This window comes from Terrapene carolina, unplaced genomic scaffold, assembly GCF_002925995.2.
Source record: "Terrapene carolina triunguis isolate 2854851 unplaced genomic scaffold, T_m_triunguis-2.0 Scaffold33575, whole genome shotgun sequence".
Classification (NCBI taxonomy): domain Eukaryota; kingdom Metazoa; phylum Chordata; order Testudines; family Emydidae; genus Terrapene; species Terrapene triunguis.
In genome coordinates, this window is record NW_020697926.1 from 1 (window position 1) to 17,473 (window position 17,473).

Here is a 17,473-nt window from a genome sequence, read left to right on the forward strand (position 1 = left end):
GAAGAAGTGGGCTGTAGCCCACGAAAGCTTATGCTCAAATAAATTTGTTAGTCTCTAAGGTGCCACAAGTACTCCTGTTCTTTTATCAACACAGGAGGGTTTTGCCAATATGGTTAAAGTGTCAAACCTTTTACTGTGGACAAGTTCCATGTGACACCTGTACTCCTGAATCTACACTAGTTACATGCAAACTTCAGACAGATGTTAAGGTGTTGGTTTGGACTTACGAAGTCTGAATAGCCTGGGATCAGGCCACCTGAGAGACTGCCTTTCTTACCAAGACACTCTGCTACAACTGCAATCAGTGGAGACACAGACAGTAGATTACTCCTTGATACAATGGTGAGGGGGCTACTCGTATAGCATTCTCCCTAAAGTGTCCTTCTATACCAGACCAATTTTACTTGAGATATGCAGACTTTCAGAGGATGGTAAAGGACTTGTTTTTAATGTCTGGCCTTTAAAGAAGAGGGTAAGGGAAGAATGCAACACTGGCCAATGTGTTGCAGAGTTATTTGTATTTAGAGGGGCTGCTTATTGAAGGTGGTGAACTGATTAAAGTTCCACAATTAAGGACAAATTTCAAACCATTAGCAATGTTCTCAGACTGCGTACATGGGCACAGTTTATTATTCGATGTTAAATAAATAAATACACACATACACATATATATTTAACACACCACTATAGTTTTGAATTCATATCACTTAGTGTACATATCACTTCTTAGAGCTGCTTGTATTTAATAAGCGCACGAGAGATTAGCATTATTTAATTTGCACTCTTCATAACTATTCAGAATTGCAATACCATGATTCAGTGAATAAGAATAAGTGATTCAGTGATTGATTATTAAATATATATAAAATTAAAAAAACAAATGATTTTCAGACTGTTGTGAGGCTCACTGTTTAACTAGAAACCCAATACAGCACTTCACATTCTTCCCATCCCAGCTCACACCCACCTCTTTGTTATTGAGCTCTAGAACAGCCAATCCAACCAAAGCCCCTACACATTTCGAATTGAGCTCCAGAGCCCTGCTGAATGCCAGACGAGCTTTTTCCAACTTGTTCAGTTTCACGAAGCAATGGCCCATGCCTAATCGAACCTCAGCTAGGAAACAAAAGCAAGTCATTCAGAATGTCAAAAATCAAAACTTTTTATGTGTATGTTTTTTACTCTAAACAGTGAGCTGATACAGGATTGATATCTTTATTACTTGAGTCACAATGTATTTAGAGATGGTTATAGACAAGGCCCCGTGCTCAGTGGAAAAGCTGATATTAATAGTGTGGTAAGGCCCCTGGTTTCTACTCTATTCCAGTGGAGCAGGCTTCTACTTTTGAAGTAGTTTCAGATAATTTTTTTCATTAAATGGAATAGGAAAGATTAGTGCAGTCAGTGTAACATTTATACATATTTAATATCACTTTTAATCTATTCCTAATAATTTTTCATTGTGCTGCAGAATGACATTTAGAAAGAACAGTATTACAGAATTGCCAAGCAGGAAAGCTGGAGGTTTGATCAGCTAGAAAGGGGACAGTTTTGGTACCTCGGCAAGGGTATGAGATGGTTTGGGATTGTGGGATAAGCAATTAAGCAAGGTGTTTCTTCTAAAATGATTAGAAGTGAAAGGGTTAACAAAGGCTGCTTAAATCATCATCCATTCGTATCAAAGTTCTTACACAGTTCAACATAAAGGGAGCAGTTCACACTACAGACATTGTTTCAGGCTGCCTGCCGACTCAGGAATAAACAGCCACATTTGTTTACAGTCATTTCACATTTAGAAGTTTTCCTTGTAAGCAATAGAAACTTTTTTTTTTTAAAAAAAAAAAAAAAGGCACTTCAATTTCTGAGTACAACTCTGCAGCAAGGAGTGGATTCTGCAGCTAATCCACAGCTATAGAATCAAAGATTACATGTGGCCCTAATTCAGGGGTTCTCAAACTGGGGGTCTGGACCCCTCAAGGGGTTGTGAGATTATTACATGGGGGGGGGGTCGCAAGCTGTCAGCCTCCACCCCAAACCTCGCTTTGCCTCCAGCATTTATAATGGTGTTAAATATATAAACAAGTGTTTTTAATTCAGAAGGGGGGGGGTCACACTCAGAGGCTTGCTATGTGAAAGGGGTCACTAGTACAATAGTTTGAGAACCACTGCCCTCGTTATAACTCATGTTTAGGACAGAAAATGGCCAAGTAGCTCATGTAGGTGTACCCCATCTTTCAGTGTTTTATAACACTTATTCCTCTCTTAAAGGAATGTGTGACACCCTCTTCAAGTACTTTCTTAACTTGTAAACACTGCATATATAACTTCTGCTGCCTCTGGTAGTTTCTGCAGAATTTTAGTAACAAAAATCCCATACTATACAACGAACGATCAGCTCATCAGATATTTTTGTATCATTTGATACATCTTAGATAAATTTGACTCATACATCATTTGTTTTGTTCAGAGTTCTGTGAGGTCTCCATTTACCTCTGTCTAACTTCATATTCAAAAAGCTTAGAGCTAGTTTCTGTAATCCTTTTTGAACAATAGTCTTTATTCGGACATTCCTTTTGTACTTTCTGCACTTCTTTAATGGCTTTTTTAAAATCTATTGGTCAGAAATGCATGAAATACTATTCTGAACTTGGTCTCCTTAAGGTATGTCTACTCTTTGAACTGGAAGCATAAATCTCAGCTCAAGGAAATATACCTGCATCGGCTCTCCTTGAGCTAGTATACTAGAAATGGGGTGTAGCCACTTTGGTGTGAGTCACTAGTCACCCCGAGTACATATTTGTCTGAGATGCTAGGCACATACTCAAGGTGGCTGGCCCCTCCCACTGGCATAGTTATGATCTTTTTGATGTGCGCACTAGCTCAAATCATAGCCAGCGAGAGTATGGCCAATACTCAGATATTTACCCCAAACTTATTCATTTGATCCTCACCCAAACCAATTTTACATTCAACAAACACACACTTCAACCAAACCATGGGAACAGCCACTGGTAGTAGGATGGCTCCTCAACATGCCAGCTTCTTCATAGGACACCAAGCGGAAGAATTTCTGGACAAATGCACCATGAAACCAATGATATACTAGAGATACATCGATGATATTTTCATCTTCAGGACAGAGGACCTAGACTTCCACCACAACTTCAACCATCCCCATCCATCCATCCATCCTACAGACAACTATACACAATAAACCCACAGATCGCACTTATCTTCACAGAGCCAGTAACCACCCCAAACACACCAAGAAATCTGTTATCTACAGACAGGCACTCGGAGTCTCCTCGGAGCATATTCTGTGGTAAGTCTGGGATATAAACTAACACATTTAAGACTGCCTTCATCAAACAAGGACACTCCACCAGAGAAGTACATCGCACCATGGAACAGGCCACCCAAATACCCCAAGAGAACCTGTTTCAATACAGGAAAAAAATCCTCCAACTTCACACCTCTATTTGTCACCTTCTACTCCACACTGGAACCCCCATGAGGTATCATAAAACAATCACAACCCAAACTCAATGGGGACCACATCCTGAAAAAAAAATCTTTCCCAAACTACCTCTTCTGGCCTTCAAACAACCCACTAAACCTCACTATCAGAAGCAAGCTCCTCACAGACCAAAACCACACCAACAGATGCAACACACATATTTACACTGCTATGATGACCAATACCCACCCCCACACCTTTCAAGATACATGGATCCTACACATGCCCATCACCACATGCGTACCTCATCCAGTGCACTAAATGCCCCAATAATGTGTTAACTACCTATGCTAAACAATCTGTTCTGCATTATATTTAGCTATGACACTGAGTACCTTTTCCAGACCTGAAGAAGAGCTCTGTGTAACTCAAAAGCTTGTCCAATAAAACAAAATTACCACTGATCCACCTTGTCTCTCTAATATCCTGGGACCAACATGGCTACAACAATACGGCAGACATACTCTTAGTCATTTACTTAGTTAGCAGCTATTACAGAGCCAGCAGAAAGCAGATCTGTCCTACAAGAATAAGAATTTAATTTGTGACAGCGTGGATTGGAGAAAAGAAATTATAATAAAGCCCATTTTCTAACTGCAGGAATTATAAGGACCAGTTTTAGGTTTAAACAACTTAGTAAGATCGCTTCAGTAGCAAAGATTTTCTATGCCTTACCTGGACAACCTGGGTTCGTTCGCAGTGCTTTCTTGTAGTAGGCAAGGGCTCCTCTATAATCTTTCTTGTTGAACGAAATGCATGCTTTACCTGTTATAACGAACAAGTTACAGAAGTTGCTAGAGGTTTGCTATTTTGACCTTTTTAGTTAGTGCCAGAATAAATGGAATTAGTGAAGGCTTGGATGCGGTCAGGAACATTCATTTGATTATAACTGCTTTGTGGGTCTTGATGCCGAGCCTACAAGTGTCAAGTATCTCAGAAAATAAAATTAATAAAGGGCAACAGGAAACAAAAGTAAGGTTTTAAAATAATTTTTAAATAAACTTTCATTTTCCTTTCTTGGTTAGGAAGTTTAGATGAAAATTGCCCTAAGCTTCATTCTAGAATACTGACTGAAGGGGTTACTACTTGCTGACTCTTCACTACTGAAAGTGTTCTGACCACAATAAGAGTACACAGCACCGCTAGTGTCAGCAAGAAAAGACTAGTAAGTAAGGTGGACTGTCCCAGGTGACTGGCCCCTTTTAGAGTAAAAGGTCTGCCCCACCTGTGCCTCACTCAGCTCTCCTCCCCAAATGTGACTAAATCGGGTAGGTCATATGACATCAGTCTAAATCAGTCACAGGCCTAGGAATAAAAGAGAAGCCTCCAGAGAGCCAAAGGAGGAGAGAGTGAGCAGACAGCTTGAAGGAGGCATACTTGCCTAGTGAAAGTAGAACTGTGCACCTGCCTGTTGGCCCTTCAGCCTACTGACCTTTCACAGCACTGGGAGAAAGGACAGGATTAAAGAGGCCAGCTCAAAAGCTGAGTGGTGCAGCCAACCTGAATTATCAGCACAGACCGTAGGAGGGCTGTGAGACTCCTGACGTATGGAGGGGTAGCTTATGGGGACACTCATACAGAAGTCTAGAAGGAGGGCTGTAGGAACCCTGAATCAAGGGGAACAAGGACTTGATTTCAGGGGATAAAAACTAAATTGATACACTATAAGAGACATATTCAACATACATGACCCCTCACAGAGGAATCTCAATTTAAAATATTTTGACCTGGGAGTTGCTTCATATAAGAGCCAGACAAAGGGGGAAGAAGAGGTAGCACATCTGCAGAATCAAGCCATACAACAAGGGTGGACATGTACATAACCACACAGGCATTAGCATACAGTTGTTGACAGTGCCCCCAACACCACAGCTTTCCTTTCTGCAGGCACTTCCTGAATCCATCTCAGAATCTTAAATGTGTATTACCCCAAGACAGAGATCTCCCTTCTTTACGGCAAGGCCCACATATGTCTCTACTTACGAGAATTGGGACAGACTGAGAACATGCATTTTCTACAAGTCCTAAACGGAGATGGAGAGACTGGGTTTTTGCAGAGATATTCACAAAATTCTTACCAAGGAGGGCTGGAATATTATTTGGAGACTGGTTGAGCACAAAATGAAACTGGGCATCAGCCTGGTCCATTTTATCACCCTCCAGCAGACAGAAGCAGGCTCTTCCCAACAAGTGATTCTAGATGAGAAACAGATTTCTAAGATATTATTCTTTGCATTTTTATACAAATACTACGATTTTGTATTTGGGTCTTTCTTAAAAAAGCTATAAAAATTAAACTAAAGGAAAGAGTGCTAACATACTACTTTAAACCTCATTTTGGTATTTTATGATGAATTTGATTCTCCTGCATCAAGGCCTGTGGCAATACCAATGGTGAGACTGTAGGTTCCCACAATTAATTTCTACAAATCACATACCACCAAAGTAGGAAGGTATATTGAGCAAAATGTTTAGGCCAACAACAAAAAAGGAACACACAGGCATAGTTACATCAAGACGCTTGAGCTAGAACCACTTTTATTCTAGGCAGTGCTACACAAGTGCCAATTTAATCCAAACATTTGTGAAATCAGTAGTGTAACACATACTAATGAGGTTGTAAGGGCTTGCCCATCAGTGGCTACCTTCCCTTTAGGGTACAATAATTAGGTATCTGCTTCCTTTCAAAAAATGTACTTTGAATCCAGAGTTGGAATATGGATACAATAACAAAGTTACAAACTAAGTTTAATGACACAGTTTATAGCGATGATTCTTTGTATAAATGGACACAATCTTTTTTTACCTGATCATACATGATAATTTTGTCAGCCATAGTATACAGCAGGGTAGCTTGCGTAATAAGCTCCTTCTTGTTGTCTTTATTCTTTTCCTTCCGTGCCTGCTGTACATAGTATGCTGCCAGAGTATCCAAGCATGTCATCTGATCTTTTTCATGGTCCCTATAATCCAAGTTACCATCTATTCGTGCAGCTTCCAACAGTTTCACAAAATCTTCTGTTTTTCCTTGTTTGTAATATTCCAACTATAAAAGCAAACAACATTTTAAATACTACATTTATAGCTATTCCACCATGATATTTTTTTCCAGTTACACTGCAGATATTCACTTACATACACCTCTACCCCAATATAACGCAACCCGATATAACACGAATTCTGATATAACGCGGTAAAGCAGTGCTCCGGGGGGGCAGGGCTGCACACTCCAGCGGATCAAAGCAAGTTCAATATAGCGCAGTTTCACCTATAATGCGGTAAGATTTTTTGGCTCCCGAGGACAGCATTATATCGAGGTAGAGGTGTACTAATGTAACATGTTTCAATATAGCTCCTTGAGTACTTTTTCTTAGTACAAAATCTTTCCACTGATTAATTACACACACAAGTACCGCGGTTGTTAGAGCAGGTGCTCTGCTGCCCACAATAATTCATTCATTCATTCAAACACTCACACGAAAAATTATTCAAAGATGAAATTGTTGGACAGTACACAAGTGATCTGCTACTCCTGTCCAAAATAGCTCTGGGATCCTTAAGTGTTCAACTGGACAACCAGAGACTAAGCAAAACAAAAAAAGTCAGTTTGAAGCCTGCCTGCAATGCAACACGTCTGAGACTACAGAACCTACTAGTAGTGTATGGTAGTCAGAAGAGGGTGAGCATCCTCATGTAGGACTTCAACCCCACAACCTTCTGGTACAGAAGTGAGCATCCTACCAGTCAGGTTGTAATCATTCCAATTTCAGTCATTCATTCGCTCATTCTCTCTCTCTCTCTCTCCTCCCCCAACAGGTTATACATTAGGAAGAATACAGTAACCAAACATTCATGTCAGTTACAGCAAGTAAGGTCTTTTAATCAAAATGGAATTTTAGTTTACACAGAAAATGTCCAGGATACCAAATTTCAACTATACTTACACTGCTAAATATCAGTACACCAAGACAGTATAAACATCAGACAAGAGTTTTACACATTCAAAATTGAAATAGCACATAAAAGGGGAGGGTTAATTTTATTTATGAGAAGGAAGTGAAATAATTATTCTAGGAAGCAATAAGGTTTCTTCTATTAAAATAGAATAGAGACATATTTGGTTATGCAACCATGGAAAAAGCTATATCTAAACTGGATTGCCAAATGCGATATAACATCTTACATTTACAGTGTTCTAAAACACACTACATACTTTTGGAAAACACCTTTGGAAATTTAGCCAAAGCATACAGAAGTTGAACATTACAAGGAAAGAGTTCAGACCATTCAATCCTAAAATTCTATGTTGTTGATTCTTTTCACAGTCATAGGCTTTTATGGCCATTTTCCCTCCATTCACTCTTTTCTTATTTATCAAAGCACTTCCCTGGGAACTGTTCAGATCTCCCTTCCGGACAGCATAAACTTGATATGGTAGTTACGTGAATATTGCTAGCACTGATCTTGCCTCATTATGATGCATAGCCTAGGTAGTAACTTCTGTGTTACTAAATTGAGAGGGATTTTTTAATAAGCACAATCAAAGAGACAATTTTATTTTTCTCAAGTCACCAATGTATTTTTCCCACTATATTTGAACACCCTTTTATCAGGACAATGTTTTTTATTTTGAAATACCGAAGTTAAAACAAAATGAATGAAGTGTGCAGTTTTTAAATATAGTAATAGAAGCAGCCAAAAATGGTATCATTTAATTACAAACCTCAAGTTGTAGAACCTCTATTGATATCTGCAATATCAAAATTGATGTAAGAAATATCAAGCCCAGAATTAGTGACCTAGAAGAAGAATTTAATTTCTTCTGCTAACAAATGCAATATAGTAGAAATTAATTTATTTGCATAAATACTGACCGCTAAGGCAATCCATATGTGCAGCTGAGTATGTTCCTGTTTCAGGATACTTATAACTTCATCCCCCTCCGGTAACTGATCGAAGTCAAGCTCAATGACCTAAAAGCAACAATAATATTCATGTTAAGTGTTAACTCATGTTATAGACTTTAAATGGAACTTTAAAAAAGTAGATATTTACAATATTTATAATAGAAACTCAACAGAAACCCTAATCCTCACTCTCTCCAGCATGCCAGAAATTAGATTAGACAACCTACAAGAGTCTGGATTGTCCACTTGAAGAGGTTTTCCCCACCACCACCCTCCAAATAGGGTGACCAGACAGCAAGTGTGAAAAATCGGGACGGGGGTGAGGGGGTAATAGGAGCCTCTATAAGAAAAAGACCCAAAAATCAAGACTGTCCCTATAAAATCGGGACATCTGGTCACCCTACCCCCGAACAACATAGAAAGTAAATATCTATGGGATTGGGAGCAAATACTGCCCTCAGAGCACTAATGGCCACGGCGGTCAACAGAAACTGAACATATTTCAGAGAACAGAATATAATCCATTTTTTTGCAGTCTATGGGCAAAGGGAGAAAAGAATAAATCTGTCCTATTATTTATACAACACTGACAATGTGCTCAGCAATGTAGAAGACATAAAATGAGTCTCTCTCAAAGAGGTTATGATCCAGAATACAGACATATGAAAGGAAGGTTGGTCCAGTGGATAAGATGGCAAGTTTCAAACATAGTAACAGCTAATTGCAGTGAAAGATTTTTTTAAACAAGTATGTGTAAGAGGTATCTAGTAACAGAATATAACTGCTTCACCACTTTAATAACTCATCTTCATACAAGTTTTGAACCAATATCAGTTTTAAATTGATTTAATTATACTCGTGTAAACACCTGTGTGGCACTCTTAAATCTATATATCCCTATTGTCAGTTTAGTTTATGTTGGCAAGGAACCCCCATAACTTAACTTGATATAAATCAGCTTTAAACTGAATTAGGAGTGTCCACACAAGGTTTTCCACCGATTTAACTAAGCTGACTTTAAAACACACTTTTAGCTAAGCTGGTGTGACTTTGTACATAGACAACATGAAGTTTAACTATTCCATGCTACAGCTGGACAGCACATGGGCAAATGAAAGTTACTAGTCATCAAAGGAGTTTGAACTAAGCACCTTAGTGTTTTTGTAAGAGGCTTACACTTTTCTTATTGAAGGTTATCTTGGGGGACCTAGGCCATCATTCTCTTCCTTGTGGTGCGTGTGTGAAAACAACCACCACAACGTGCGGCCGGCCGAGGCCCCGGGGCTGCATTTCCTAACAGCTGCTATTCCTCCCCATGAAAACCGGCCAGGCACAATTCCGCTGGACCCCAAGGGGGGAGCGACAGGCCGGGGGGGAGTTCAGCGGAGTGAGGACGGCTCACAAGGCCCGTGGGTGTGGGTGTGTGTGTGTATGGGGGGGGGGGGGTCAGAGTTATGAGGCCACCACACACTACACTCACTCACTCACTCCTGGGGCCCCCCGCACAGCCCCGGGGCCCCCGACCACTGCCAGGGGACGGGAGGGGGAAGGAACCAGGCCCGGGGCCGCCGCCGCGTCCCCCTCACCTCGTCAGTGTCCCGGAGGGGGATCTCGATCGAGCCGCGCGACATGGTGCTGCTGGCGCTGGCCCCAGCCGGACCGCTTCAGCCTGGTGGTGCTGGTGCTGCTCCGCCGCTGCGAGCTCCGGGGCGGCCGGCAGCCTCCGCCTCACTCGGCTCCCGTCGCCCCGCGCACCCAACGCCCGTCACAAACACGCCCTTTGACCCCGGAAGGGCTCCGGCGAAAACGGCCCAACTTCAGCCCGCCTCCCCCAAGACCCCGCCCCCCAGCCCCGGGGCCGCAGCCAGTCCAACCCGGTGACATTGAAACAACGCCCCTCCGCCAGCTGCGAAGCCCCCCTTAGCCCCCGTCCTGGCGCGCCCGCCGTTTCCTCGCGAGCAGCGCCCGCTCGAGGGGAGGCCACGCTAATGGGGTGTCGCCCCCTGGCCCCTCGACGGGCCTGGCCGCGGTGGGAAACGGCATCGTGGGCAGCAGCCTGGCTTAGCGCCGTGGACAGGGGCAGGCCGCCGTGTGGGAAACGGTGTCAGTCTCCGCCACCACTGAGTGCGAAATCGTGCCAGGCCCGGTCTCCAGTGGAAACTTGTGCCCGGGTGGTAACGTTAGTGTGGTTGTGGGTAATTCGTATCTTTCCGGGCATATCGCTACCGGGAAGTGCCCTTGGTGTCAATTCAGTTGTAGTGACAAAAGTCCGTTGCTGGTATCACTTATTTCCCTCAGGCAAGCGGCGTAAGACAAACCAGCCAAAGCTCTTTCTTCGCCTGTATAAGCTGCGTCTGAAGCCTGGTCTACACTACGAGTTTAGGTCGACTTTAGCAGCGTTAAATCGAATTAAGCCTGGACATGTCCACACAACGAAGCCCTTTCTTTCGACTTAAAGGGCCCTTTAAACCGGTTTCTTTACTCCACCTCCGACGAGGGGATTAGCGCTAATATCGGCCTTTGCAGGTCGGATTTGGGGTAGTGTGGACGGAATTTGACGTTATTGGCCTCCGGGAGCTATCCCACAGTGCTTCATTGTGACCGCTCTGGACAGCACTCTCAACTCAGATGCACTGACCAGGTAGACAGGAAAAGCCCTGCGAACTTTTGAATTTCATTTCCTGTTTGCCCAGCATGGAGAGCACAGGTGACCACGCAGAGCTCATCAGCACAGGTAACCATGATGGAGTCCCAGGATCGCAAAGAGCTCCAGCATGGACAGAACGGGAGGTACAGGATCTGCTCGCCATGTGGGGAGACGAATCAGTGCTAGCTGAACTCCGTAGCAGTAAACGAAATGGCAAAATATTAGAAAAGGTCTCAAAGGCCATGAAGGACAGAGGCCATAACAGGGACGCACAGCAGTGCCGCGTGAAAATTAAAGGGCTAAGGCAAGTCTACCACAAAGCCAGAGAGGCAAACGGAAGGTCTGGGGCAGAGCCGCAAACATGCCGCTTCTATGTGGTGCTGCATACCATGCTAGGGGGTGCAGCCACCACTACCCCAACCGTGTGCGTTGACTCCGTCAATGGAGAAACACGCAACAGGGAAGCGGGTTCGGGGTACGCGGAAGATGATGATGATAAAGATAGCTCACAGCAAGGAAGCGGAGAAACCGGTTTCCCCAACAGCCAGGATATGTTTATCACCCTAGACCAGTAACCCCCGAACTCACCCAAGGCGTACTCCCAGACCCTGAGGGCACAGAAGGGACCTCTGGTGAGTGTACCTTTGTAAATATTACACATGGTTTAAAAGCAAGCGTGTTTAATGATTAATTTGCCCTGGCAATCGCGGCCAGTACAGCTACTGGAAAAGTTTGTTAACATGTATGGGGATGGAGCGGAAATCCTCCAGGGACATCTCCAGAAAGCTCTCCTTCATGTACTCCCAAAGCCTTTGCAGAAGGTTTCTGGGGAGGGCTGCCTTATCCCGTCCGCCATGGTAGGACACTTTACCACGCCAGGCCAGTGGCACGTAGTCTGGAATCATTGCATAACAAAGCATGGCAGCGTATGGTCCCGGTGTTTGCTGGCATGCAGACAACATCCATTCCTTATCTCTCTTTGTTATTCTCAGGAGAGTGATATCATTCACGGTCACCTGGTTGAAATGGGGTGATTTTATTAAGGGGACATTCAGAGGTGCCCGTTCCTGCTTGGCTGAACAGAAATGTTCCCCGCTGTTAGCCACGTGGTCGGGGGGAGGGGTGAAGTGAGCATCCCAGAGAATTGGGTGTGTGTGTGTGGGGAGGGGGGTAGTTGGGTTTGTGCTGCATGTTAACCCGGAAACCCCAGCCCCTCCTTTTACATTGCAGACCCATTTTAAATGGCCAACCCAGTGGGTCCTTGGTATGGGAAAGGAGGGCGCTGCTGTTTAAAACCATTCCCACATGTTATGAAGGTTAAAAAAGCCAAAAGACTGTGGTTTACCATGGCTGCCTGCAAGCCAAATTCTGTTGCCTGGCACTGCGTGAGTGATCTCTCACACCAAACCGGCAGGCCCTCAATATAAGAGGAAAAATGCGACCTTGTAACGAAAGCACATGTGCTGTGTAATGTGAACAGCAAAATTTAACGTGAAAGAGTGTACCCATTGTTCTCTAAAATGTGTCTTTTTTAACCACCTCTCCCTTCTCCTCCACCAGCTGCAAATGTTGCTCCTTCGCAGAGCCTAGCGAAGATTAGAAGGAGAAAACGGCGGACTCGGGATGATATGTTCACGGAGCTCCAGATGTCCTCCCACGCTGAAAGAGCACAGCAGAATGCGTGGAGGCAGTCAATGTCAGAGTGCAAAAAAGCACAATTTGAACAAGAGGAGAGGTGGCGGGATGAATCGCGGGCTGAACAGAGCAAGTGGCGGGCTGAAGATGATAGGTGGCGTCAGCTTGCAGACAGAAGGCAAGAGTCGATGCTCTGGCTGCTGGAGCATCAAACTGATATGCTCCAGCGTATGGTTGAGCTGCAGGAAAGGCAGCAGGAGCAGAGACCACCGCTACAGCCCCTGTGTAACCAACAGCCCTCCTCCCCAAGTCCCGTTGCCTCCTCACCCAGACGCCCAAGAACACGGTGGGGGGGCCTCCGGCCACCCAGTCACTCCACCCCAGATGATTGCCCAAGCATCGGAAGGCTGGCCTTCAATAAGTGTTAAAGTTTTAAAGTTTTAAACTGCAGTGTGTCCTTTTCCTTCCCTCCTCCCCCACCCATCCTGGGCTACCTTGACAATTATCCCCCTAGTTGTGTGATGAATTAATAAAGAATGCATGAATGAGAAGTAACAATGACTTTATTGCCTCTGCAAGCGGTGCTCGAAGGGGGGAGGGGAGGGTGGGGTGTTTGGTTTACAGGGAAGTAGATTGAACCGGGGGGGGGGCGGAGGGTTCATCAAGGAGAAACAAACAGAAGTTTCACACCGTAGCCTGGCCAGTCACAAAACTGGTTTTCAAAGCTTCTCTGATGCGCACCGCGCCCTGCTGTACTCTTCTAACTGCCCTGGTGTCTGGCTGCGCGTAATCAGCGGCCAGGCGATTTGCCTCAACCTCCCACCCCGCCATAAATGTCTCCCCCTTACTCTCACAGATATTGTGGCGCGCACAGCAAGCAGCAATAACAATGGGGATATTGGTTTCGCTGAGATCTATCCGAGTCAGTAAGCTGCGCCAGCGCGCTTTTAAACATCCAAATGCACATTCCACCACCATTCGGCACTTGCTCAGCCTATAGTTGAACAGGTCCTGACTACTGTCCAGGTTGCCTGTGTACGGCTTCATGAGCCGTGGCATTAAGGGGTAGGCTGGGTCCCCAAGGATAATGATAGGCATTTCAACATCCCCAACGGTTATTTTCTGGTTCGGGAAGAAAGTCCCTTCCTCCAGGTTTCGAAACAGACGAGAGTTCCTGAAGACGCGAGCATCATGTACCTTTCCTGGCCATCCCACGTTGATGTTGAAACGTCCCTTGTGATCCACCAGGGCTTGCAGCAGCATTGAAAAGTACCCCTTGCGGTTTATGTACTCGGTGGCTTGGTGCTCCGGTGCCAAGATAGGGATATGGGTTCCGTCTATCGCCCCACCACAGTTTGGGAATCCCATTGCAGCAAAGCCATCCACTATGACCTGCACGTTTCCCAGAGTCACTACCCTTGATATCACCAGGTCTTTGATTGCCCTGGCAACTTGGATCACAGCAGCCCCCACAGTAGATTTGCCCACTCCAAATTGATTCCCGACTGACCGGTAGCTGTCTGGCGTTGCAAGCTTCCACAGGGCTATCGCCACTCACTTCTCAACTGTGAGGGCTGCTCTCATCCTGGTATTCTGGTGCTTCAGGGCAGGGGAAAGCAAGTCACAAAGTTCCATGAAAGTGCCCTTACGCATGCGAAAGTTTCGCAGCCACTGGAAATCGTCCCACACCTGCAACACGATGCGGTACCACCAGTCCGTGCTTGTTTCCCGGGCCCAGAATCGGCATTCCACGCCATGAACCTGCCCCAGTAACACCATGATTTGCACATTGCTGGGGCCTGTACTTTGTGAGAGGTCTATGTCCATGTCAATTTCCTCATCACTCTCGTCGCCACGCTGCAATCGCCTCCTCGGCTGGTCCTGGTTTTGGTTTGGCATGTCCTGGCTCTGCATATACTCCAGGACAATGCGCGTGGTGTTCATAGTGCTCATAATTGCCGTGGTGATCTGAGCAGGCTCCATGATCCCAGTGCTATGGCGTCTGGGCTGAAAAAAGGCGCGAAACTGATGGAGGGAGGGAGGGGCGACTGACGACATGGCGTACAGGTACAGGGAATTAAATCAACAAAGGTGGCTGTGCATCAGGGAGAAACACAAACAACTGTCACACAGAATGGCCCCCCCAAAGATTGAACTCAAAACCCTGGGTTTAGCAGGCCGTTGATTTCACGGAGGGAGGGGGAAGCAAATGAATACATCTATTTTTTACATCTTAAGCTGGCAGCAGACGGTGCAGCATGACTGATAGCCCTCGGCATCTTCTGGGTGCTTGGCAGAAGATACTGTACTATGACTGCTAGCCATCATCGTCAAGACAGTTCAATAGGACTGCTGGCAGGACTGAGTCTCCAGGAGACAAAGCATGTCTGCCCAGGTGCCTCTGATTGAACTGGAATACGACGATGATGGATACCAGTCGTAATACACCATCTACTGCCAAAAGGCCAGGGGCTGCTGCTGTGTAGCAATGCAGCCCCACGTCTGCCAGCACCCAGATAGCCGATGACGGCTACCAGTCATACTGCACCGTCTACTGCCAAAAGGCAATTAGCTGCTGCTGTGTAGCAATGCAGTACCACGTCTGCCGGCACCCAGATGACATATGGTGATGGTGAGCTGAGGTGAGCGGACTCCATGCTTGCCGTGGTATGTTGTCTGCACAGGTAACCCAGGTAAAAAGGCGCGAATCGATTGTCTGCCGTTGCTCTGATGGAGGGGGAGGGGCCTGACAACATGTACCCAGAACCCCCCGCGACACTGTTTTGCATCATCAGGCATTGGGATCTCAACCCAGAATTCCAATGGGCGGCGGAGACTGCGGGAACTGTGGGATAGCTACCCACAGTGCAACGCTCTGGAAGTCGACGCTAGCCTCGGTACTGTGGACACAGTCTGCCGACTTCATGCACTTAGAGCATTTTATGTGGGGACACACACAATCGACTGTATAAAACCGATATCTATAAAACCGGCTTCTATAAATTCGACCTAATTTCGTACTGTAGACATACCCTGAGTGCCAGCAGCAAACCTCTCCCAGTGTAGAAAGAGCCTTAGGGTATGTCTACGCTGCGAAGTTGTCAACACAACTTTTGTCTTTCATGGGTACTTTAAAAAGTCGTCCCCCCGACCCCGGCCTGCGAAAGGCAAAACTTTTGCCAACGCAAGTGGCAGTGTGAACGCGGCTTTGTCGGCAGGAGCGCTCTCCTGCCGACAGAGCTAACACCGCTTGCAAGGCTGGAAGTATTTTGTCCACAAAAGTGCCAACAAAGAGCGTTACACATGCTGACTTTTAGCAAGAAGGCTGTGTACAACCTTGTCGCTAAAAGCTGCTTGGTGTAGACAAGCTCTTAGTTGGTATGTGTTATAGCACAACTCTTATGTGCCTCTTTAAGGGCATGTTCCTTTAACCCTTTCTCATGCAAATAGCCTGGGGACACACAAGTAGACTGTTATTCGCTTGAGTAAGGCCTGTTCATGTGATTAATTGTTGCATTATTAGGCCCTGATTCTGCAGCTGACTGCACAGCAGACTCCTGTACAGCACCCCATGAACTTCAAGGCCCTGATAAGATTTGTGTAGATAGGCTCCCATTCAAGTCCTCAAAGAATCTGATTTTTTAATCAAGATCTAATAAAGTATTCAACAACCTTTTCCTATCATTTGGGGAAATAATTTGCCAATAGAAATGTTTATTATTTGACTATATAAGTGATGCAATAAAATACTTTGTCCACATATGCTGTACTGTACATGGGTATCACGTTGTGTCCATGCATATACCCACAACTACACTTGTGCTGTTGTTACACGGTGTTGGCACTACCATTTCAGGGGTGGTATCCCAGTGTGCTGTGCATCACTGCAGACACCCTAGGAAGTGCCTTGCTGTGTACTGTTGGTGCTATTCCCCCCTACCATCACACATTTGCTGATGACAGTTCCTGCTCACCTCTCCCTCCTGCCAAACTGGGTGGAAGGCATGGAGCAACTAGATGATGATCTGGTTCTGCTGCTGCTCCTTATTGCAGTACAAATGTTTATGTGGTGGCATTGGCGATCGGCGAGATACAGGATGAAATCTGGGCTGAACTTTCTGACGTGGTGAAGACAACCAACTTTGAGGATGAATGACAATTCATTCATGTCCCCTGGAAAGATATGATGAATGACAGTAATCTGGTGAGCTGGAGCCGGTTCGCAAGAACCAGTTGTTAAATTTAGAAGCTGGTGTAGAACCGGTTCCTAAAGGGGTGGGCGGGTGAGCAAACTCCGGTCCGTGGGCTACATCCGGCCCGCGGGACCGTGCTGCTCAGCCCCTCCCCCGTTTCCCCTCCCCCCTTGCAGAGCCCCAGCGTGCCGCGCTGCCGGCGCCAGCGCTCTGGGCAGCTCTGCAGCTCCTGCTCAAAGCGGCATGGTAAGCGGGTGGGGCTGTGAGCTCCAGCGGCCGCGCGGCATCCTTACACAGCAGCATGGTAAGGGGGCTGGGGCTGGGAGGAGAGGTTGGATATGGGGCAGGGAGCGGTTGGAGGGGGCAGAGGCTCGGGGGGGCAGTCAGGGGATGGGGAACGGGGGGGGTTGTGTAGGCGTGGGAGTTCCGGGGGTCTGTCGGGGTGGTGGTGGATGGGGTCGGGGCAGTCAGGGGACAGGGAGTGGGGTGAGTTGGGTACGGGGTGAGGTCCTGGGGGGCAGTTAGGGTGGGGGGTCTCGGGATGGGGTGGTCAGGGGACAAGGAGCGGGGGGGG

The 17,473-nt window shown here is 45.8% G+C and overlaps 1 protein-coding gene across 1 annotated transcript; it reads right to left on the bottom strand.

The window, feature by feature from the left end:
• Positions 1 to 967: 967 nt before the first annotated feature.
• LOC113409476 (RNA polymerase-associated protein CTR9 homolog) lies at positions 968 to 10,193 on the bottom strand (the record flags this gene model as incomplete). The annotated part of the gene is made up of 6 exons (XM_026663428.1): positions 10,011 to 10,193; positions 8,392 to 8,490; positions 6,324 to 6,563; positions 5,596 to 5,713; positions 4,193 to 4,282; positions 968 to 1,116 (listed from the first exon to the last, which is right to left on the bottom strand). Coding segments are annotated over exons 1-6 (741 nt in total), but the record flags the coding sequence as incomplete, so codon positions are not given.
• Between the last annotated feature and the right edge of the window lie 7,280 nt (positions 10,194 to 17,473).